Source organism: Castanea sativa, chromosome 2 (assembly GCF_040712315.1).
Source record: "Castanea sativa cultivar Marrone di Chiusa Pesio chromosome 2, ASM4071231v1".
Classification (NCBI taxonomy): Eukaryota; Viridiplantae; Streptophyta; class Magnoliopsida; order Fagales; family Fagaceae; genus Castanea; species Castanea sativa.
This window is the reverse complement of record NC_134014.1, coordinates 1,946,582-1,970,872: the sequence shown is the minus strand read 5'-3', so window position 1 is coordinate 1,970,872 and position 24,291 is coordinate 1,946,582. Positions and strand designations below refer to the sequence as shown.

The 24,291-nt window shown below is 35.1% G+C and overlaps 2 protein-coding genes, 2 non-coding genes and 3 pseudogenes across 6 annotated transcripts; all 7 read right to left on the bottom strand.

Annotated features, from left to right (window-relative positions):
• Positions 1 to 79: 79 nt before the first annotated feature.
• Positions 80 to 1,365, bottom strand: LOC142624213 (uncharacterized). Its single transcript, XM_075797752.1, has one exon. It carries the CDS (start codon positions 812 to 814, stop codon positions 308 to 310), a length of 507 nt encoding a protein of 168 aa, XP_075653867.1. The 5' UTR covers positions 815 to 1,365; the 3' UTR covers positions 80 to 307.
• Positions 1,366 to 2,466: 1,101 nt separating this feature from the next.
• Positions 2,467 to 5,552, bottom strand: LOC142624212 (uncharacterized; annotated as a pseudogene).
• On the bottom strand, positions 2,472 to 2,667 carry LOC142626574 (U2 spliceosomal RNA). Its single transcript, XR_012842569.1, has one exon. It is a non-coding gene; the product is annotated as a U2 spliceosomal RNA (small nuclear RNA).
• Positions 5,553 to 8,764: 3,212 nt separating the features above from the next.
• On the bottom strand, positions 8,765 to 9,001 carry LOC142626578 (U2 spliceosomal RNA; annotated as a pseudogene).
• A 5,491-nt stretch (positions 9,002 to 14,492) lies between these two features.
• Positions 14,493 to 16,336, bottom strand: LOC142624211 (uncharacterized). Of its 3 annotated transcripts, none has more exons than XM_075797749.1 (2): positions 16,149 to 16,336; positions 14,493 to 15,260 (listed from the first exon to the last, which is right to left on the bottom strand). In XM_075797749.1, the coding sequence occupies exons 1-2, from the start codon at positions 16,188 to 16,190 to the stop codon at positions 14,721 to 14,723; spliced, it is 582 nt and encodes a 193-aa protein (XP_075653864.1). In that variant the 5' UTR covers positions 16,191 to 16,336; the 3' UTR covers positions 14,493 to 14,720. The 3 variants fall into 3 exon arrangements, with proteins under 3 accessions (XP_075653864.1, XP_075653865.1, XP_075653866.1); XM_075797750.1 differs by having other exon boundaries at positions 14,493 to 15,254; positions 16,149 to 16,331; XM_075797751.1 differs by having other exon boundaries at positions 14,493 to 15,273; positions 16,149 to 16,275.
• A 1,490-nt stretch (positions 16,337 to 17,826) lies between these two features.
• Positions 17,827 to 17,998, bottom strand: LOC142626580 (U2 spliceosomal RNA; annotated as a pseudogene).
• A 1,498-nt stretch (positions 17,999 to 19,496) lies between these two features.
• Positions 19,497 to 19,692, bottom strand: LOC142626556 (U2 spliceosomal RNA). The gene has a single exon (XR_012842552.1). It is a non-coding gene; the product is annotated as a U2 spliceosomal RNA (small nuclear RNA).
• Between the last annotated feature and the right edge of the window lie 4,599 nt (positions 19,693 to 24,291).

Below are 24,291 nucleotides of genomic sequence, written 5' to 3'. Positions count from 1 at the left end.
AATAAACCTTCGGGTAGCTAAGAAAACAAACCAAAAATCCTAATTTGCATTAAACACAAAATTAGGTGGCAAAATGAGATAATTGCAAAACTAAATACTAATATTTCTGGGAGATGTCCCAAAATAGATAAGAAATTATTCTAGCATTAATTTAAAAGTTACAATGGAAATTAAAAAAAGTATTAAAAATGGTAAAAACACAAATTTTAGGACCTAAACAAAGGAATTTGACTAAATAGCGGCTTCAATCATGGCCTAAGGCCACGAGTTTCGCTCCAAGTGTTGCGAAGGATTTTCATGCAATTCTTCAACTAGTTTGATCAGTTTTTAAAAAGCTATACATAATAACATCAATAGTCTTCCCATGGACAACAACATATTTCCTAAGTACACCTTCCTTTTGAAACCCTACCTTTTCCAAAACCCTTTGTGAGGCCTTAATTTCCACGTTAACAAAGCCTTCCAATCTCTCCATATGTGGAAATTCTTCAAACACACTAGAAATAACCAATTTCACTGCGACTGTGGTTATACCTTTGTTCCAATACTTTGATCCAAGAGCATAGCTGATTTGCCCTCTACATATCTCATAGTCAGACCCTGGTTTGACACATATGAATCCAATTGGACGGTCCTCCAAGCATATGGCCCGGTACCATGGGTGAGGAATGGCAACTTCCTTAATATAATCAAGTGCATCTTCTCTTGAAGTGTAGTACCTTAGTCTGCTCGTGCGAATGACTTGATCATCGCATGCCCATTCCATGAAGTCATCCACATCAGATAATTGGTAGGGGCGTAGTTTGATTTCCATCTTATCAATCTCTCTAATATCTTGGGCCTGTAGCTAACACCAAACACTAAAGTGATTGCTCAATATTTAGGGGAAAAAAAGAGAGAATAAATATATAGAAAAGAACAGGTTATAACTTAAAAGGATCAAGCAATAGAACTACAAGTTAAAAGGAGCAAGAAAAACTAGGGAACCAAAACACACAAAATTTATTGATTCAAACATGTTTAACATAACAAAGGAAACAGATTGCATATGTTCTGCTTGTTCACTTCATACTTGTACCCTTTTATAATTCTAGCAAAGGCTCTGAAGATTTTCTTGTGCATACAAACTAGTACAATAATTCTACTCATTACAATGACACTTCACATGGCTAGGGCAATAATTGGCAGACACTTCACACAACACAAATGCTTTTAGTGACGGACACAGATAGTGCACTAAATCCAATATGATGCGGATGCATGATTAAAATTTACCACGCGTTCATATTGTGTTGGGTTTAGTGCACCAGACTCAAGCTTTGCCCTTTAGTGATGAAGTAGGAATTTCTTTACAATTGGTTTGATTCTAATGAGTCATCTTCCAAGCTGTTTATTATGCTTCAAAAGTCAGTTTTTAAATTAGAAGGATCAGAATTAGTACAATCCAAACATAACATAGATGTCCTACAAACAGGAAAATCAAGTTTTAAGGACTAATAAATAAACTTGTTGATGACTAGTTTAAAGCCATCCTATCTGACATTCTTCCTCGTTCTTGTTTGAATTTCATTATCCTATCTAACCTTCAAAATTCCAAAATCAAATTTTCATTATAAACAAACATGACTAGCATGACTGAGGAGGCATGGTTGTGGTGCATACTTGGTATCTAGACTCTAGTAGTTAATTCCAAATACCTACTCCAAGTCTCCAGAAGAGTAGCTTCTTTTTTTATTTGGTGAGGGCTGACCTTGTAGCAAGCAACTGTAATGGTTCTCTCTCATCTCACATAATAGTGAGTCTCACTATTTATATTCACTGTACCAATTTTTGTCCCAACCTGTGTATGTATTGTATTTGAATGTTCTGTTTGGCTAAGATGAAGCCCAACCTGTGAATAAATTTTTATCCATGAAAAATGAAAGCAAAGCTCTAGTAGGAAATCCAACATTACACTGGAACAGAATGAATTATAGACCTAGTCAAGCCTGCTGAACTTGTTTGTCTTCACTGCATTAACAGAAACTGATATAACAACCTTAGTAACAACAGATTCTATAACAAAAATAAATTTACAACAAAACAAAACATTTAAATGATTATTTTGTCAGTTTTTAAGAAGATTGTAACATCAATAGTCTTCCTTCATATTACCTATAGAAACCTTCCTTTTGAAGCCCAGCCTTTTCTATAAGCCTTTCTGAGGCATTAATGTCCACATTAATAATGCCTTCCAATCTCTCCATTTATCTTTTCAAACACACTGGAAATGGTGTATGCCTTTGCCCCAATACTTAGATACTAGACTATAGCTTGTTCAATGCATATGAATCCAATCACGTGTTTGTAAAACATGAAATTTCAATATGGAGTCGCCATAATTAATTCAGTAAATAACATATAAAAGAATTTATTAAAAAAGCTATTGTTTTGGAGACTGTATGGACTTCCAAAACTTGGTCTAGATTTGGGTGGGGTGCGCCAGGCCCAAGCTATAGTGCAACGCTTGGGCGACGCTCGAGAGCCCCAGTAGCAAGCTACTGTGGTGGACTCTCCCCCTCAAGAAATAAATTTAATATCGTGTGGGCCGATGACCCACATATCAGATATTAAACTGATAAGAACAGATACTACACTTGATCTTAGCCAAAAGGCCGAGAAAGGTATGAGTTTACTCCTAAAATGTGCTCTTTTTTTATAGTAAGACTGCTTTGAGCTCTTTTCCTGCTTTCATGATGTGGGACGTGAATGTCAAACTCATATTATGCTTATATTATATGTGGTTGGTATAGGAATACAAACATATCTGCTTTAAACAGTTCACAGAAAACAAAGTAGATGCCAACAAACACCATAGTGATGTAGATGATAACGTTTGCAATACAAAAATTTCTGCCTTTAATGAGCGCACATCTGGAACAGCTTCTCCGCATATTGGATTTTTTGTTTTGTTTAAATCTAATTTTTTTTTTATATGTTTCTATTACAATTTATCTAGCTTCAATCGTAAACTTCACAGGCCTATCAGACTATCATGGATTTCATGTTGGTATTGAGCTGAAGTTTGAACACTGATTTTGTGTTGGAGATGAATTTCCTGGCTTCTGACCCGTTGAATTAAAGCTCTAATTGAAAGACAAATAGTGGGGACCTGACTATATTGCTCAAATGACGTGACTTATTTTACCCAAAAAAAATTGATATAAGTGATAAGTAGCATTGGAGGCACAGATGTAGCTCACAACGAATGCAGAGATAATGGATGTTGTGACAAGTAGGAGATATAAATATATAATCAATTTCCAGCTGGGAAATGTAATCAACTTCTAGCATTTGCATGTTCCGTATAAATGAAAGGTCTAACCTTACCATACTTCTAAAATCTAGCTCTAATGGTTCATAACTCAAAGACATGGGAAAACAAGAATTGAAAGAAGAAGATTGTAAGACTATAGGCGCAGCTTATAATTAATATCACTCACAACAAACTATCTGTTACTAAGAAGCTATAGATAAACATGTCTCTGATCTCTCCTTTACAAAATCCGTACTTTCTTAACAACCCTTCTTTAAGAAATCCAGCCTTTTCTAACACCTTTTGAGACCCCTTATTTTCTACCTCTACCATTGCCTCAATTCTCACCAAATCTGGGAACTCTTTGAACACCTTAGAGACGGCTATCTTCAATGCAGTGGTGACTATCCCTTGCCCCCAGTAATCCATGCCCACAGCATAACTAATGTGTGCTCTGCATCTGTCATCGTGGGACTCTGGCCTAATTGAAACGTAGCCAATTGAACGATCATCCAAACATATGAATCGACGCCAAGGATGGGGTATGGCAACCTTCTCAAGATATGTCAATGCTTCTTCCCCAGAGGTGATGGAGTCCTATCTAAGATACCGCGTTACTCTATCATCACTAGCCCATTTCAGGAAGTCATCAACATCAGAGAGCTTGAATGGACGTAGGGACAGTCGTGAGGAATCCATTGAAACTAGTTTGAAATAGTTCTAGGTTCAATTAGATTCATCAGGCATATATATGTGGCATACGGTGGATCTTTTGTAAAAGCCAAGAACGTCACAGGCCCCATGGCCATGGACTATTAGACATGGTCAATTATGGTATTCATTATTGAGAATCTGGCCCTAGTAGCAGATAGTTGGACATTCATTCCAAGACGTAACTCGCAATTCTTGGTCAGCTGAAAAAGATTGACTGGAAAAATACATAATGTACTTATGATCAATTCTTAATTTACCTTTGGTAAATATGACATATGATATCGGTAACAACAAGAACAGGGGTTGGGTATATAAATCCTCAACAAATTCGTCAGGTTGACCACATATATTCATTTTTACCATTTCATTCTGTATGAAGGCATACTCTGTCTTTGTTGGTATAAGATATGGTAACAAAACAAAATAACAAACAAACATATCAAATAAACACATTAAAAATCAAGCTGAGGGTTGGAGAAGGGACAGTTCAAGGCATAAAATCAGTAGATAAAAGACTGTACATGACCATATCCCTAGTCTCACCTTTATTAAGGCTATACTTCCTCAACACACATTCCTTGAGGAAGCCAGCTTTGTCTAAGACCCTCTGAGAAGCTTTGAAAGATTAGTCTCCATCTCCTTTGACATGTCAAATGGTGGGAACAATAGGTGGTGCTGTTTGTTGAGAAATGGAAGTAATATGTGATTTCTAAAGTTTGCAATACCTACCATAGGATTCTTATAACTTTTGACCTTATTATTAAAAAACCTAGTTTGTTCATTCAACAAACAGGAAATACTAGTTTAATAGCTCAATGGATATGCTAACCTTGGCTTTCTTAAAGATGTATCAAAGCTCTGACTGTTCCCAACCTACAAAACTGATGTAGAAAAAGTTACAAAATGCTTTTTAGAAATTAGCAACTGCTATAGTTGGTAGTTTAATTGAACTCTTTTTTAACTCTGAAATAGAAGAAAAATATGCTCATACTAGTTTACATCCACTATTTCATACAGGCATCTACAATTGATAGAGGAATGTCCACATTTAAGATGTTCAAATTTTAACACATAAAAGTGGTGTAAAAAGATATAAAATAGTTAATGTGTCAGAATCAAAACTCTAGAATGTTCTACTTTTAAAATTGCTATATTTCTTCTCTTCTTGATAAAGTTGTATTTTTATTCAGCTTATAGTTTAAGTAAAATAAACCAATAAAAATAAATCATATCAAACCAACACTAGACAATTGTTCTTCTTGTTAACTCAAAAATTAAAATATAGTGATTATACTTTCATTGCTTTGCTGACCTCCTCCATCACACCAAACCACACCCCCCCCCCCCCCCAAACAAAAAAAAAAAGAGAAGAAGAAGAAAAGAAGAACTAATGGAATACTTTGACATAATAGTGTACCTCTTATTATGGATCCCAATCCACTGCTCATCTGTGATACACGTACAGAAGAAGAAAAAAAGAATCATATTTCACTAAATATCTATCTATCTATCATTGCAAGGAAAACGAAAAACAAATCTCACACAACCAACTTGTGATTCTGAATGATGGTGCATCCAAGGGGAAAACGTTAAAACAACGTTGTCTTGAAGAGAAGAAGAACATCAAGATTGGAAATTCAAGGTCCCTACCTGAAGTGGAATTTCTATTTAATATTAATTATACAATTATAAAAGCTCTATCAGAAAAATAAATTATGGGAATCTAGGCTATTTGATTTGAAAAGGCAGTCAACTGAGTTAGAGCACTCACAGCAATGGTGCTATATTGGTATATTGGTATTTTTTTGCTCCTCCAACCCCAAAAAGTATGCTCCAGCAGTGGAGCTAAAGCTATTTTTTTTAGCTGATTGCTACAGTGCACATCTATAGATAGATGTGCACTGTTCATAAGAGCTAAACAAAAAAAATAATATTTTATTCCCGGCCTGACTAAAATAATAAAAATGGTGCCCCTCTCTCTCTCTCTCAGTCACTCCGTGCCTCTCTCTCTCTCAGTCCCTCCCACCTCTCTGTCTCAAAGTCTCTGACCCACGCCTCCGCCGGCCTCAACGTCACTGGCCAAAGCCGACCCAAGCCCCAAGCCGCCGGCCTCAACGTCACTGACCCAAGCCGACCTAAGCCCCAAGCTGCCTCCGCCCAGTCCTCCATCTCAATGCTCACCAGACGCTGATCAGACCCATCTGCCTCAGACCCACATCTCTTCCGCCGATCAGACCCACGCCGACATTGTCCTCACCGAAGCCCAACTCTGTGATTGGTGATTTTTTATTTTGTTTGTGATTGGTGATTTTGTTTGGTCTGGGTTGAAGAAAAAGATTAGAGATTTCGTTTTTTTTTTTTCTTTCTTTCTTCTGCTGCTGTGGACTGGTGGTGGTGGTGGTGATGGTGGTGGGTGTGGTTGTGGTTGTGGCTGTGGCTGTGGCTGTGGCTGATGGTAGAGGTGGTTGTGGTTGGTGCTGTGAATATTTTTTTTGGTAGTGGGATATATTATTTTATTGTAGTAGATATATTATTTTATTGTGATGTTTATATTATTTTATTGTGTTGAAAACTAAAATAGATCCACTGCTACAGCATGTTTTGTAAAATGAGTAGGTAAAATAGATAAAGTAACTTTTTGTGGAGCTAAATTGCTAAAATTTTAGCTCCACTGCTGTGGATGCTCTTAGTCATAAGCATCACCATATAAAAAATATGTATTACTTTGTTTTCTAGCTTAAAAAAAGAAAACGAGTGGTGAAAACCGTGACTACCCTACCTAATTGTGACCATAAGGACCACCAAGCATTTGTTAAGTAACTTTTTTCTTCTATTTAGGAATAACTAGATGATATCCCGCACGATACGCGAACTACTTTACAATTTCATTTTTTCTTCTATTTAAGAATAACTAGATGATATCTCACACGATGCGCGGGCTACTTTACAATTTCATTTGAAATCATTTTTATGTATATTAAAATCTACATATAATATTAATACTTATTTTGTTGTATAATATTTATATTTGCCCACAATATTGTTAAGTACTTTAACAATATAATTTTTTTAATTCATAATTTATTTTAAAAAATTGTATAACATTGTAAGATTATAATATTTACTGTTAAAAGTAGATTTTGTTTTTCAAACTGATTAAATGATTTTGAAATCTACATATAAGAATTTAAAATATAAAATACTTTAATATCCTAAAACTACATAAATTTAAGCAACCTACCAAACACTTTCTCAATCACTCTATTCTCACAATCAAATATGGAGACCTTGACCATAAACACCCAATTAATAATCTTAATGGAATTAAGAAAATCATTTGTAAGTATCAACATAAAGAGAACGTGATTAAACAAAGAGAAATTTGCTAAAAACACATTCATTTATCAAAATTCAATTGACTTTAGTTGGGCTTCTGTATCCTTTAAAAAAAAAGTGAAAAATACTTTTAAGTTACCATGGATTTTTGTTTTTACCACTATGGCTACATACAAAGAAACCTACAAATTATGAACTCTAACACAAAATAAAAAATAAAAAAGCTGACTTCATAAATAATCAATTAGAAGGTTTCTTTTTCTTTTTCTTTAGTTCTAAAATAAAATACATTTATAACTTTCTCAAACCAAAATCTCAAACACTCAAAGACTTCAAGTGAATCATAACCTTCACAAAATCTACAATGTCTGACTCAACATCAAAATTGTAAGCTACAGTCACTGAATAAAAAACGCAAGCTCCATTTCTTGATCATAGCCTACTCATATAGGTTACAATCAAATGATACTGCAACATTGGAGTTATATAGGTATCATTGAAAGGTCGAAGTTAAATGACATCATTTTTTGTCTAAGTGTATTTGAAATAGGATGATATGAAAGGTTATGGACATGTATATATAAAAGAGCAAAAGTGAAAAGGATGAATGGAAATGCAAAGAGTTTTTTTGTGTGTATGAGATATGGAAGGTCTTGAAACATTGAACCAAATGAAATAAATAGTAGTCTTAAAACATTGAATACAAAATGTAACAAAAATTAGTCTTGAAACATTGAACCAAAAGAAATAAAGAGTTTCCACTTTTAAATTCATTCTTATCTCTAAAATGGCTTAAGGGTATCTCAATTCTTTTCATAGAGTGCGCCACATGGCAAAACCTCATGCTCTCTCGCATGAGGTCTTTGCTTTTATATATGTATATATTGATTGATGATATTGATTGATTGATTGATTGAACCCTAGATGCTTCCAATAAAAACATTAAAAAAAAAAAAAAAGTCAGTTGAGTTAAGTAATTGTTTTTCTTTCTATATAAGAATAATCAAAACCCATGATGTATCCAATAAAAAAAATAAAAAAAAAGTTGGTTGAGTTATAAGTTCTTAACTCTCTTTTAAATTAACTTAAGCCATGAACATCAAGTTTTAGATAAGTCTTATATCTAATATAGTTTATTGTTCATCATGTCTTAGATAAGTCTTTTATCTAGATATGTATAGTTTATTGTGAATAATAGATCAAACACCAATACTTTGACGTTCTAGAATTGTGAGCATACCCTTCAAAGTAGTAATTAAAAATCTGGAGCGTGAAACTTGGTTGCATTTTTTATATTGACTATCAGAAATAAATTATAATTAGACCAAACAAACTAGAACTTAAAGGACATCAAGCCCGCACAGAAGAAAACAAACTTGTGACGCTTCAATCAAATTCAAACTTTTAGACTAGAATTGGGTGGTGTGCGCCAGGCCCGTGCAATAGTGCAACGCATGGGCGACGCTTGAGAGCCCCAGCAGCAGCAGCAAGCTACTGTGGTGGGCTCTCCCCCTCAAGAAATATATTTAATATCGTTAGGGCCAATGACCCACATATCAGATATTAAACTGATAAGAACAGATACTACAGCTCTGTTTATCCCTCCTCTCTCTTACACAATGTGGGACTCGGCATTTGAAACCAGCAAGAGTGGAAGCACATCTATTCAATGTATCTCTCTTATGCACCTAACCAGGAAAATGTCTTAGCATATATATGCTATTATTTGCAGGCGAAGAGCCATTGCATTTTGGTGATAAAATATATTTTACTTAAAATGTAATACAAACTACCTTACAAACTCTTAGAGATAGTAGATAATAGACTGCATCTCACTTATTTACATACTTAAATATAGTAGATTTAGATTTTTATTATTTAGATGGGTAGTAGGCTCTGATATCAGTAACACAAACACAAAGATAAAGTGAGCACTAGTTAGCTCAGTTGGTAAAGTCTCTGATAGTTGTATAAGAGATCTAAGGTTCAATCCCCGCCTATACCAAAAACTGATTGGTGTCTTGGTCTGATAATAAAGAGCTATTATCAGGAGTGGACGCCATAGGTTGAAACTTTCTCCAAAAAATAAAAAAAACACAGTTAGAGACATGGAAATATGGAAGAAGACTGCTTCTTGCATTCATTGGTTTCTTACAAAAGAATTACACTCCTTTTAACGAAAGAATATATATATATATAGGCGTCCCAATAATTCATGGGCATTTGTATTTTTTCACATAGCATGATTTGGCTAGCACCTTGCTGTTACAATGGTCCACCAAGTTTCACATGCGCAAATCTCATTCCTCCATTTGGTTGATGAGGTTGTAATATTCTTTTTTGTCAAAAGATGACAAAGAGATAAAACTTCTATTTCATTTGCCATTAAAAATAAGTCATACAACACATCAAGAGTTTTTCCTGTGGTCATGTCAAATCTTCACTTTTTTTACTCGATTTTTAGTTAGACACTAGTCGCAGACTCACGCGATGCGTGGGAATAGATAATTATATTTTAGTTATGGTATAATATATAATTTGTTTTCTAAATTTTGTGGAAAATAATTTGTTCTCCCAAAAACTTAAACAATTTCTAAAATTATTTTTCATTTATTTATCTCAAAAAAATATCATCATTTTATTATTTGGATTTATATGATTGATATTATTCATTTTTAGGCAGTCCATGTTTTGATAAATTATGTTATCGTGCGTTATATTTTCCTAATTTTTTTTACCATGTACAACTAAATATTTTGAGTTTCAAATATATATTATTCAAAATTTTCATTCTCTTAAAAAGATATTTTTTTATTTATAATTTTTCTTATCGTAGGAGTAACTTCAAACTATTGATTGAGTTTTGTTTACTAATATAGATACATGAAATTGGAATTGCATATTTCTTAGACATTCCTAAGTGACTATACCATATTATAAATTTAATATTTAAAATAATATGTAGGGAAAAAGTAGAAAAATTTAATGTCTAAAATTGAATACTTCACATATAGAAATGAAAGAAAATAATCAGTATAACATAAAGAGAATATGATCTACTTTTATTAAGATTTAATTGTCTTTAATTGGATCTTCATATCGCATTTTTGTTATAACACTCTTATTGAGCCTTCTCATTTGTCACATCATTGGCCACATCATTATTCTTTTTAGTATTTATTTTTTTACTTTTAATTTTTTGAAAATATTAAATATATAAATATATTGACTTTACAAATTCATCTTAGGAAATTTTAATTTTATATATTCATTTACTTTAATTTTGATGTCATTACTAAATAATAAATCAATGAAAAATAAAAATAAAAATATTGTCTATACATATTCATCTTGGACGGTTTAATTTTAATAGTTCATAGACACATTCAAATGCATAGCCAACATTATATTTTGATATAAATTCAAAATCTCACTTCCAAAATAACTAAGAATTATGTCAAAAAAAAAAAAAAAAAACAAACAAACAAAAGCTAAAAGAGGGAGAGAGAAGACTTGTGACGAAAAACTTAAAAAATCAAACACACTACCAAATCGTATTAACCCAAAATAGTATTATATAAAAAATACAATTATTTATCAACCTAAAGTAAAGTTGCAAAAAAGAATATATATATATATATATATAGAGAGAGAGAGAGAGAGAGAGAGAGAGAGAGAGAGAGAGAGAGAGAGAGTAATCACCTTTTCTGGAGAAAAATAGAAAATAAAATGAGAAAAGAAACATAAGATAAAAAATATATTCATAAGTCAAATACCAAATTATCTAAGCCATGATATATAATAGAATAACATTATATTCTTGTAAACTATATTTGTATGCAATAAAATAACATTTAACGATTATAAAAAAGAAAAAAAAAAGATAATAACTTAAAAACACAAAACTGCTACCCAAAGTAAAATTCTAAAGAACACATAAATACATCAATCTAAAGTAGAGATACAAAAAATAAAAAATTCACACAAAAATAAAACATGAGAGAGAGAGAGAGAGAGTAATAACATTTTTCATGTGAGAAAATATGTATAAAATGGGATAGAGAATGTTTTATTTATAATAATAGAATGGGGATAAGAAGAGTCAAAATAAAATGAAGAGGAAGAGATAGATAAAGAGTGACAATAAGGTTGAGAGTAATGGAGAGATGAAAAGGTAAAAGTGAAGTTATGATTGGAAGTAGTGGAGAGAAATGAGAAATAGGTAGATGGTGTGACTGCTGATGTGGCTCAACAAGAGTGTAGCAACAATAAATGCTACGCTTCAGTTTTTAAATATATATATATATATATATATATATATATATATATATATATATATATGCATGTAGTTGATTGGTATTTGAGTACCATAAAAAAATTTGTCAATATTTTTTATCTTCTAGAAAATGAAATTTTAAATCTAGATTTTGAAAAACACAAAAGAATCGTATTATTTGAGAAAGCAAAATTCCTCTTGCTTTGAAGCCACAAATATATCAATCTTCACGAAGGTTTATTGAAGTCAATAGCCATTGAAGATTAAGAATGGGGAATTATTAACCAATTGATTTTTCAAGCTTTACCAACAAATCAATTGAAGACATGGCCACAAGTTTAGCATGATGGAGAAAAAGAGGTAAAAATTCTTTCAGCCATATCAAATTTGGTTCTTAAAGACAACAAAGGAAGAATAATTTGCTAAAAATGGAATAATTAATAGCGAGGTGCCAACCATATCATACTCTGTAAAATGATATAGATGCCCATGAATTATTGTACGTATAAAAGTTGTAGATATCCAACCAATGGAGGTAGTATAAACAAAATTATAAAAGTTTTGTAATTTAACTAATACTTTCTGTTATTTCCAACCGAAACATTCAAGGTTTAATTTATTCCTCCCTCTAAGGCCTTTACAACGAAATTATAAAATATAAATAAAAGTAAACAATACCTTCTACCCATATTAGGAGTGACCATAATACCTCCTCTACCCATATGGCTCTGTACCATGAGTGAGGAATTGCAACTTCTTTAGAGAATCAAGTGCATCTTCTCTTGAAATGTAGTACCTTAGTCTGCTCGTGCGAATGACTTGATCATTGCATGCCAATTCCATGAATTCATCCACATCAGAAAAATGATAGGGGCGTAGTTTGATTTCCATCTGATTATATTAATCTTTATGCATTGTTCTTGTAGCTAACATCGAAACACTAAAATGATTGCTAAATATTTAGAAAGAAAAGAACAGGTTATAACTTTTGAAGACCAAGAATTAGAACTACAAGTTAAGAGGAGCCACATGAATTTGGGAACAAAAACACAAAAATTATAGCTTCACATGTTTAACATAATTAAGGAAAAAGAGGGCCTATGTTCTGCTCTTTCACTTCATACTCATATTCTTTTATGATACTCAAAGGCTTTGAAGATCTTCTTGTATGCACAAACTAGTACAATAATGTTACCCATTACAACCACACATCACATGACTTGTACTATAATTGGCTGACACTTCACACAACTCTTTTTAGTGATAGACACAACTTGCATCTAGTGCATTAGAGCATCAGACCCATATGATACAAATGATGTATCTAAAATTTGGCATGTGTCCGTATTGTTTTAGATTCAGTGCACTGGACCCAAGTTTTGCCCTTCAGTGACAAAGTATGAATCTCTCTACCATTAGTTAGAATTCATCTATTGAGTCATCTTCGAAGTTGTTTATTATGATATTCCTCAACAAAAAAAGTTGTTTATTATGATACAAAAGTCAAATTTTAAGTTTTATGGATCAGAATTAGTACATTCCAAATATAACATAGATGTCCTACTAATTTCAAGTGACAAGGTTAAATTCTAAGCCTTAGGAACTAAAACAAATTAAATGTTAAGAATATGTGGGTTTTCAAATAGCCCAAAGCTGTCTAAAATGAATAAATTATCACACATAAGTTTCGATGTGAAAATACTCTATTGCCAAAACAATCTATTCCACTCTCATTTTTTTTTCTTGCTCTGAATCTCATGTGTTTCATGTGAAGAATCCTATTTTACTTTTGTTTCAACTTTCAACCTCCACATTTTTCTATAACAGCAAATACGTTTTTTTTTCTTCAAATCACATTGATAGATTGATACTTGTGCACACAATGGGAAGCATTTTTTTCATTAATGTGGAGGGTTTAGACCAAGGGAGTTAATCTCGTATCGGAGGCTGTACCGGTTTGACTAGTGGAACGATATATTTCGGTACCGGTCGATCTCAGTGTACCGTAATTTTATATATATATATATGTGTGTGTGTGTGTGTGTGTGTGTATAATAATAAATATAAAAATTTACCATAAAACATTATCTCAATTCAGAACAAATTATTCACGGATTTAGACTTTAGTATCAATTAAAAGAAGAAAAAAAAAACACAATATAAAAAATAAAAAGCTTAATTGTTCATTGCATACCAAGAAAACAAATAATACTAATAAGTTAATGTAAGTAAGTTATCATTCTGCCTTTACAAAAATTTAAAAATAAAAAAAAAGTTTTTTTCTATACCGGCCAGTATGCTCGGTACTGGCCGGTATTGCCCAAAATTGGCCGGTATTTAAACAGGTACGAAACGTTAGTGTTTCGAGACCGATATATGTACCGATACGGTACATATCGGCTAGTATCAGTACGGTATCGACTATACTGGTTTAGACTATTTTCTTAGGGATGCATAATCCCTTAAAAATAACCACGATTAGTGAATATGGTCTCAAAACTTGCACCAAAGACATCAGCATGTAGAGTCATTTACTCATTTTACGCGTTGGTTGTCACCAAAACTTCTTGCCATGGTAAAGTAATCAACTAAGGCAGCTATTATAGCTGCATGAGGTTACCTATTAATTCGGACAGAAGCCACAAGAAGTAGAGCATGTTTACTTCAAGAAAATAAACTTGAATCCACAGGGTCCTTTGAATACACAAGAAGAGATTAGTTTGAAGGTTACCAGAAAATAAAGAGACAAAAGTTTGAATTGCCTTGTATACTACAATGTGTTTAAATAGTAAAATAAACCCTGGGGTAGCTAAGAAAACAAACCAAAAATCCTAATTTGCATTAAACACAAAATTAGGTGGCAAAATGAGATAATTGCAAAACTAAATACTAATATTTCTGGGAGATGTCCCAAAATAGACAAGACATTATTCTAACTTTAATTTAAAAGTTACAATGGAAATTAAAAAAAGAATTAAAAATGGTAAAAACACAAATTTTAGGACCTAAACAAAGGAATTTGCCTAAATAGCAACTTCAATCATGGCCTAAGGCCACGAGTTTCGCTCCAAGAGTCGTGAAGGATTTTCACACAATTCTTCAATTAGTTTGATCAGTTTTTAAAAAGCTATACATAATAACATCAATAGTCTTCCCATGGACAATAACATATTTCCTAAGTACACCTTCCTTTTGAAACCCTACCTTTTCCAAAACCCTTTGTGAGGCCTTAATTTCCACATTAACAAAGCCTTCCAATCTCTCCATATGTGGAAATTCTTCAAACACACTAGAAATAACCAATTTCACTGCGACTGTGGTTATACCTTTGTTCCAATACTTTGATCCAAGAGCATAGCTGATTTGCCCTCTACATATCTCATAGTTAGACCCTGGTTTGACACATATGAATCCAATTGGACGGCCCTCCAAGCATATGGCCCGGTACCATGGGTGAGGAATGGCAACTTCCTTAAGATAATCAAGTGCATCTTCTCTTGAAGTGTAGTACCTTAGTTTGCTCGTGCGAATGATTTGATCATCGCATGCCCATTCCATGAAGTCATCCACATCAGATAATTGGTAGGGGCGTAGTTTGATTTCCATCTTATTAATCTCTCTAATATCTTGGGCCTGTAGCTAACACCAAACACTAAAGTGATTGCTAAATATTTAGGGGGAAAAAAAGAGAGAATAAATATATAGAAAAGAACTGGTTATAACTTAAAAGGATCAAGCAATAGAACTACAAGTTAAAAGGAGCAAGAAAAACTAGGGAACCAAAACACACAAAATTTATTGATTCAAACATGTTTAACATAACAAAGGAAACAAACTGCATATGTTCTGCTTGTTCACTTCATACTTGTACCCTTTTATAATTCTAGCAAAGGCTCTGAAGATCTTCTTGTGCATACAAACTAGTACAATAATTCTACTCATTACAATAATGGCTAGTGCTATAATTGACAGACACTTCACACAACTCAGATGCTTTTAGTGACGGACACAGATAGTGCACTAAATCCAATATGATGCGGATACATGATTAAAATTTACCACGTGTTCATATTGTGTTGGGTCCAGTGCACTAGACCCAAGCTTTGCCCTTTAGTGACAAAGTAGGGATATCTTTACAATTGGTTAGAGTTCGTCTAATGAGTCATCGTCCAAGCTATTTATTATGCTTAAAAAGTCAGTTTTTAAATTAGAAGGATCATAATTATTACAATCCAAACATAACATAGATGTCCTACTAACTTCAAGTGTTTGATTTGTAGGACTTTTTACTTTCACAAGACTCCAAAGGACACAGACACACTCTACATGGAAAATATTGGATCATTTGACATCTTTAAATTTTCAATGTGGTGATGATTCCATCTATATGTTGAGTGGGGATGCTAGAGCTACACACATCATATGGTCAAGTATATTCCCACAATAAATTAAATTGCAACTATTTGAGCACTGATCAATCAGCATGAACGCACAAAAGATATTAACCAGAGTCAAAGTCAGCTTTACCTTCACTCCCCTCTTTGAAGCTAAAAATAAAGCATGTCGCATCAATCACAGAGCTTCAATCAGCAACACCAACAGGAAAATCAAGTTTTAAAAACAGATGAATAAATTTGTTGATGGTTAATTTAAAGCCATCCTATCTAACGTTCTTCCTGGTTCTTGTTTGAATTTCATTATCCTATCTAACCTTCAAAATTCCAAAATCAAATTTTCATTATAAACAAACAAGACTAGTATGACTGCTGAGGCGTGACTGTGGTACATTTAGTACATACTTGTTATCTTGACTCTAGTAGTTAATTCCAAATACCTACTCCAAGTCTCCAAAATAGTAGCTTCTTTTTTAATTTGGTGAGGGCTGACCTTGTAGCAAGCAACCATTATGGTTCTCTCTCATCTCACATATTAGTGGGTCTACCGTACCAATTTTTGTCCCAATGTCCACATATCCTATTTTACCATCCAAAAAGCCACTTTATCAATTATACAATACAATTCTACACTACTTCCAACACTCATACTTTTATTTTCCTATCATACTCATACTTTTATTTTCATGTCCTACTCATTAAAATAATATTTCTACACAATAAAATAATATATAACACAATAACCCTCATTTACAATAAACACAACACCACCACCACTGCACTACAGACACCTGACACCACCTCCACCACCGGCAACCCATAATCTACCGTCAACACCAAAAAAAAAAAAAAACCCAGACCATAACACCACCCTCTCCGACCATCAACACCACAAGAAAAAAAAAAAAACACAGCAACCCACGGTCAAACACAGCAACCCATTGGAGCCATTACCAGCAAACCCACGCTGCTGCACCACTAGACCTACCCAACCCACCTGACCCAACACTAACCCACCGCGATCTCCATCGCTAACCACTGCGAAGCCACACAATCTTCACCCACAAACACAACAAAAATTTATGAAAACTGGATTGCTCAATTCGCTGCTGGGTAGCTCGATTTTGTTGAAGCTTGAACAAAGCGGATTCGCCGTTGGGAAGCTTGAAGGAAGTTGATTTTGTTGACCCACGCGGAGAAGGAGAAATGAGAGAGAGAGAGAGAGAGAGATAGAGAGAGAGAGAGAGAGTTGCTGGAGAAGGAAAAAGTGGAGACCCACCACCGCCGATCTCACCGATATAGAAACCCACCATGTGGAGAAGGAAAAATGAAAGAGAGAGAGAGAGTTGCCGGAGAAGGAAAAACGCGGAGACCCACCACCGCCGATCTAGAACCCACCACACCGATCGAGAGAGGGCAGACCAAGTACAAGCACAAGCACAAGGGAGAGAAGAGCTGGAAGACGGAGAGAGAAGGAGAGAGAAAAGAATGAATAAAATAGACTAAAACTTATACCATTTGAGCTACAATGCGATTCTACATTTAGAACCGCACTGTAGCTCAATTGTTTTTTTTTTTTACAATTGTTATAGTTTACCACACTCACTGCTGGGCCTAAATGAGACTAAATGGGAAATGAGCCTTGCATTTGGCATATCCCACATTCAATGTGGATGCTCTAATGCCTTCAAATCTCTCCATATATTTCTTCAAACACACTAGAAATTACCATTTTTTCATTTTTCACTGCCGATGTAAATGCCTTTGCCCCAATACTTTGATCCTAGACCATGGCTTGTTCTACTTCTGCATATGAATCCAATCAACACGTTTGTAAGACATGATGGAGGTCGCCATTATTAATTCAGTAAATAATATGTAAAAGCATTTATTAAAAAAGTTACTGTTTTGGAGTCTGTATGGACTTAAACTGATAAGAACAGAGACTACGCTTGATCTTAGCCAAAAGGCCGAGAAAGGCATGCGTTTACTCCTGAAATGTGCTCTTTGTTATAGTAAGACTGCTTTGAGCTCTTTTCCTACCTTCATGATGTGGGACGTCATTGTCAAACTCTATCATTGCAAGGGAGACCAAAAACAAATCTCACACAACCATCTTGTGATTCTGAATGATGGTGCATCCAAGGGGAAAACGTTAAAACAACATTGTCTTGAAGGGAAGAAGAACATCAAGATTGGAAATTCAAGGTCCCTACTTGACGTGGAAGTTTATTTAAAGCTCTTCCTTTAATTTCATTCACTTTTGTTTGTAGTGCTTTCTTAGGGTTGTGAGCTAGTCACATGGGCATTGGAAAATGGAAATTGGGAAGAGAATTCTGAGACTTTGTTTCTTACAAAGCCTTGAGCCACACATGATATGATGATACATCATATCATCCTCTTTTGTCCACTTGTGCTTGTACAAATTGATGCTTTTAATTTTCTTTTTGTAAAAAAATTGTTATTATTATTATTGGATAGATATTTCGTATTTAGGCTTGAGATGGATATATTAGACATAGTTAAAATATGAATTTATAGTTTTAATTGGATTATTTTAGTTAATTTTTCTATTTTTTACTAATTTAATATTTTTATATATATTTAAAATAATTAATAAATTAATTATGATCATTAAATGATTCGAGTTTTAAAACCATATTAACTAGTCGCTAACCTGAGCTATGCATGAAAACTTACCTTTTTGTGAGGTAGACTAAAATAATTTTATAAAATTTTAAGTTGATTAAGAAACTATACTATTACATGATTTACACTTGTATGACTTCAATTTGTGTTATAATTTGATGAAAAAGTCATTGCTTGAACGTGCAATGACTTACAAAAAATTTGTCAAAAAATTTCAAATACTGCAAAAAATAACTCAAAAATTTCTTCTCTCTTCCTTCATCTGCTTTTTTTTTTTTTCTTCCTTTAATTTCATCCACTTTGTTTGTAGTGCTTTTTTAGAGTTGTGAGCTACTCACGCGGGCATTGGAAAATGGAAATCGGGAAGACAATTCTAGACTTTGTTTCTTACAAAGCCTTGCCCCACATGATCATATCATCCTTTTGTCTACTCCCGTACAAATTGATGCTTTTAATTTTCTTTTTATAAAAAATAGTTATTATTATTATTGGATAGATATTTTATATTTGGGCTTGAGACGGTATATTAGACATAGTTAAAATATGGATTGAGATGGTATATTAAACATAATTAAAATATGAATTTATAGTTTTAATTGAAATATTTTAATTAATTTTTATATTTTTTTCTAATTTAATATTTATATATATATATATTAAATAATTAATAAATTTATTATGATCACGTTTCAAAACCACATTAATTACACCAAACAAACTAGAAATTAATGGATATCAAACCCACACAGAATATCGCACGAAGAGACAGCTCAGCCTGGTACAACAAACTTGTGCTGCTTCGATCAAATTCAAACTTTTAGACTAGAATTGGGTGGGGTGCGCCAGGCCCGAGCTATAGTGCAACGCATGGGCGACGCTTAAGAGCCCCAGTAGCAAGCTACTGTGGTGGGCTCTTCCCCTCAAGAAATAAATTTAATATCGTGTGGGCCGATGACCCACATATCAGATATTAAACTGATAAGAACAGATACTACACTTGATCTTAGCCAAAAGGCCGAGAAAGGTATGCATTGCCCAGCATATGATTTTCACTTTTATTTCTCAGCTCTGTGTATCTGTCCTCTCTCTTACACGATGTGGGACTCGGCATTTGAATCCAGTAAGAGAGGAAGCACGTTTATCAATGCATCACTATTATGCACTGAACCAGGAAAATGTCTTGGCATATGCTATTATTTGCAGGCGAAGAACCATTGCATTTGGTGATAAAATATATTTTACTTAAAATGTAATACAAACTCTTAGAGTCTTAGAGATAGTAGATAGACTGCATCTCACTTATTTGCATACTCAAATATAGTAGATTTATATTTTTATTATTTAGATGGGTAGTAGGCTCTGATATCAGTAACACAAACACAAAGAGATAAGGCTTTGGTTATCATCATCAATCTAACGTAGGACTTCTATGTCCTTTGCTAATAAAAATAAGCCATATGACACATCAAGAGTTTTTCTTGTGGTCATGTCTTCTAGCAAATCTTCAACTTTTTTGACTTGATTTTATAGTTGGACGTGTAGTTGATTGGTATTTGAGTACCCAAAAAAGATAATCCTAAAAAAAAAATTGTCAATATTTTTATCTTATAGAAAATGAAAATTTAAATCTAGATTCTGAATAACACAATAGAATCGTGTTATTGAGAAAGAAAAATGTTTATTCCCTCTTGCTTTGAAGGCACAAATATATCAATCTTCATGTAGGATTATTGAAATGAATAGCTACTATTAATAAGGAAGAATGGTATATTGAAAATGAAAAGGTTTTGCTATATACTTGTATGCGGCAATTATTGCATAAATGGTTTATGTGATAGCAAAAAGAAAGTGACAAGTGTTTAAGGGTTCACTTGATCATAAGCATTGCACATGACCCTTGGCACATATTGCTTTCTTTTTGCTACCACATTACCCCTTATGCAACAAAACTTTTTCCCTATTGAAAATAAAAAATGGGGAATCATTAACCAATTGATTTTTCAAGCTTTACCAACAAATCAATTGAAGACATGGCCACAAGTTTAGCATGATGGGGGAAAAAGAGGTGAAAATTCTTCCAGCCATAAAGGAAGAAGTCAAATTTGGTTCTTAAAGGCAACAAAGGAAGAAGAATTTGCTGAAAATGGAATAGTTAATTCATATGAATTAGCTTATGTTGATATAACAAATTATTGGGCACAAATCTAATTTATTTTTTTGATAGAACAAAAGAAATATAGGAATCAACCTTCAAAAAAAAATTATTGTAATAGGTGGCAAAAGGTTGTTTGTTACTCAAATATCAATCAACTACACGCCAATTGCACATCAAGTCAGAAAAGCTGAAGATTTGCTAGTAGATGATATAAAAGTCTTATGTTAGATTGATGATAGCTAGTCTTATCTCTTCTCCATCATTAGATCAATAAGAATATTATAACCTCATTAACCATATGGAGAAATGAAATCTTCTCTATCATTAGATGAACTAGTCGCAGACCCACGCATTGCGTGTGATAATTTTCTTAGAGTTATCTCATAAATATTATTATTATTATTATTATTATTATTATTATTATTATTATTATACTATTTGTAAGTGCACAATAGCACCTGGACCCAAGAACAGTTATGGGCTCAGGCCCAATGAGCCTTAAACAATATGAATTTGTAGAGTGTGGGCTTGAAACCCAGGTTAGAAGTGTATGAGGATGAAATGACAAACTAAAGATTGCAAGTACTTGGAAACAAAAAAAGGAGTAATGTGAATAGGCCTCCTCGGACGTAAGCCGAGAGCTGTTCTTATATTATATCTCTCTCTCTTTTTCTTTTTCTTTTTAGGTTACAAAAAGTTCCGTCCCGTTTCTGTCCTAGGTCCCTCCTTAAATACTCCTCTTTTTAATACTTTATCCACGTGTTGCCCCCAATTCCTCCCTTAGCCTAGATATTTCTTTTCTTAGTGCCTTTGAACAGTAACTAGAAGTTTCCCTTCCACTGTTTAAGTGTCACTTCCTCATTAATGCGGCCGTGGTGGTAGGTGCGAAGTCTTTAATGTGGAGGTAGCAGCCTTTACCTTTGATATTCTTCCAACATCGGCGCTTCTAGGACATTCAAGGGTTCTCTCCTTTAACCATCGGTCTTGACCGTGTCATTCCCTAACCTTTACCATGAAGTCTCGGAGTTCTTTGATATCGATCAGAGGAAAACCATCCTCGGCGGCTCCTCGGATCCTCGGCGTATAGGCCGACCCATAGCACCAACAATCTCTAACCCTGAGGTCGGGTCGGCCTTCCTTAACAAGGCCCAAAAGGCCCACGTTCCCACCAGGGATCCTTTTGCCCCACCACAGCCCCTCGAAAACTCTAATTTTCGACATCCGAGGAGAAAAATAGGGTTTTGATACGACGAGGATCCCTTCTACACACTTTATAAGTGATAGCACGTGTGGAAATCGTTTCGCGTCCCGGAAAATGACAACTTGGCGGTTTTATTTTCAAAAACGCGCGCATTTATTACCGTAAGTTACTCTTTCTCTCGCCACGTTCAACGGTGAGATGGGCATCCAACGGTTCTCCTTACTCCACGAAATTTTAGGCGGGACAGACATAATTTCGAGGCCGCCTTTTCGCACGTCGTGACGCTTCGGGAACCCGCGCCTTCATTTAATTCCTCAGGGGGTAATCCCATCAAGACATCAGCCATCATACCTTACTTTGCAGAAAACCGTGGAGATTTGCACACCTTCAACCTTGTAAGTTCTTGCTCCTATTCTTAACCTTTTCTCCTCGATATTTGTCCTCGGCTATCACTACAAACACTCTCTCTTCTAAAGTCTAGTCTATCGTCCTTCTGTAATGGGAAAATTCAAGTGTCTAGTTGATACCGCCGCTGGGATGGAAGGCTTTAGAGCCAAATACCGTATTCCCAGTGATGTAGGGTTAAAATACTGCCCGGCAACAGCCGTGGCCTGTTCTAGGACAGAGGGAGAGGTTGTCATTCCTATGATAGCCTTTATAGAGGGTGGGATGACCAGACCAATGAAACCTGTAACTAGGGAGTACCTCCGCAACCATCGGTTGTGTCCCGATCAATGCCTCCCAAACGTTTTTAGAGTTCTAGGTAGTGTAGATGCTCTAAACGAGCAGATGGGTTTAAATCTCACATGGCACGATGTCGTGTTCCTATATGAGTCCCATAAACTTTCTAAGGTAGGTTATTACATTAAATCTCGGTCTAGCACCGTTAGACTAATCTCCTGTCTGCCCAAATCAAACAAAGGCATGAAGGACGACTACTTGATCGTGTCCGGGAACTGGCACGACGGCTTCCACTGCCCAGTTGAGTGGGGGGATCCAGGTGCGACGCCGTAGGATTAATCTCCCCACAACTCAACTTCTCTTAACACATACACACAGAAATGCGTATTCACACTTGCTTAAATTTATTAAACTTCTATATAAATCGACCAAGTTTGTTTGTTTGATGTCTTTTTTGCGAGATAAGCAACACGTGCGTCCTCGTCTAAGTCAACCGTAACGTCGCGGATCTAAAACCGGGTACTTCGCTCCGAGGTGTTCGTTAGTGAAGACCTCGCAACTCCGAGCCGCTCATCTTATTCTAGGGTACACCCCCTTTCCAAAGACTTCCGGAGATAGAGGACGCCATTGTTGCGTGCGACCGAAGACGAAAGAGGATAAACGTAGCTCGGCCCCATTTTTGGACGACCGTGACCTACCGACGCTCCTAACACCATTCCGTACAACCGGGCGATAGCAGTCCCCCTTGCCGTGCACTCACAAACAAGCGTCATTCGGAAGAGCAGTGTCTTCTTCACACACACTCGACGACGAGATAGATCAATTCCATCTCGAAGACACCGAGAGACCTCGCGGGAACCAGGTTTGTGGTACTTTCCGACGAGGAAGAAGAAACCACCGAGGCTTCTGGAATTGCAGGGCTTGTAGTTGCCCTTCCCGAGAACGAATTTGAAGAAGACATGGGACGAATGGAGGGTCTTCTCACTAGTAAGGCTGCTAAGGTTGCGGAGAAGAAGAAAGCGGGAACGTCCCAAGTTCCCCGGCTTTACCTCCTCCTCCTCCTCTAGTTGAGTCAAAATTGCCGGCCACCGAGGACCCCAAGAAGAAGAGAAAGGGGGATAATGAGGGGACGATTACTAAAGACCCCAAGAAACCACGCCAACAACTCCCACCGGCCCAGCAGCAGAAGCTGGACAAGGGCAAGGGTAGAGCCCGTTCAGTTGAACTCGGGGAAATCAGGGATGAGGCCATGGTGCGCCGAGCACCGACCACCTGGTCCCCCGATCTAAGGCGGGACGGCGCTCCCATCTCTGCCGGCCACCCAGTATAAGGGCGGTTCAACAAGGCCATGCCCACCACCTGGCCGAGGTCTTGGAACGTCCTCTTCTGCTGCCCAAGGACATAGAGACCTTGGAGAAAATGGGCCAGCCACAACTATTCCTCTCCCTAAAAAGAGACTTAGCGCTGGTAAGTGTTTCTCCTTTTAACAACATTCGTAAGTAAGTTTGTTTTTGGTACTCCTAACTCCATCATACTTTGTTACAGGCTATTCAGGAGGTCTTTGCAGCTGAAAAGTTTATTGAAGACACT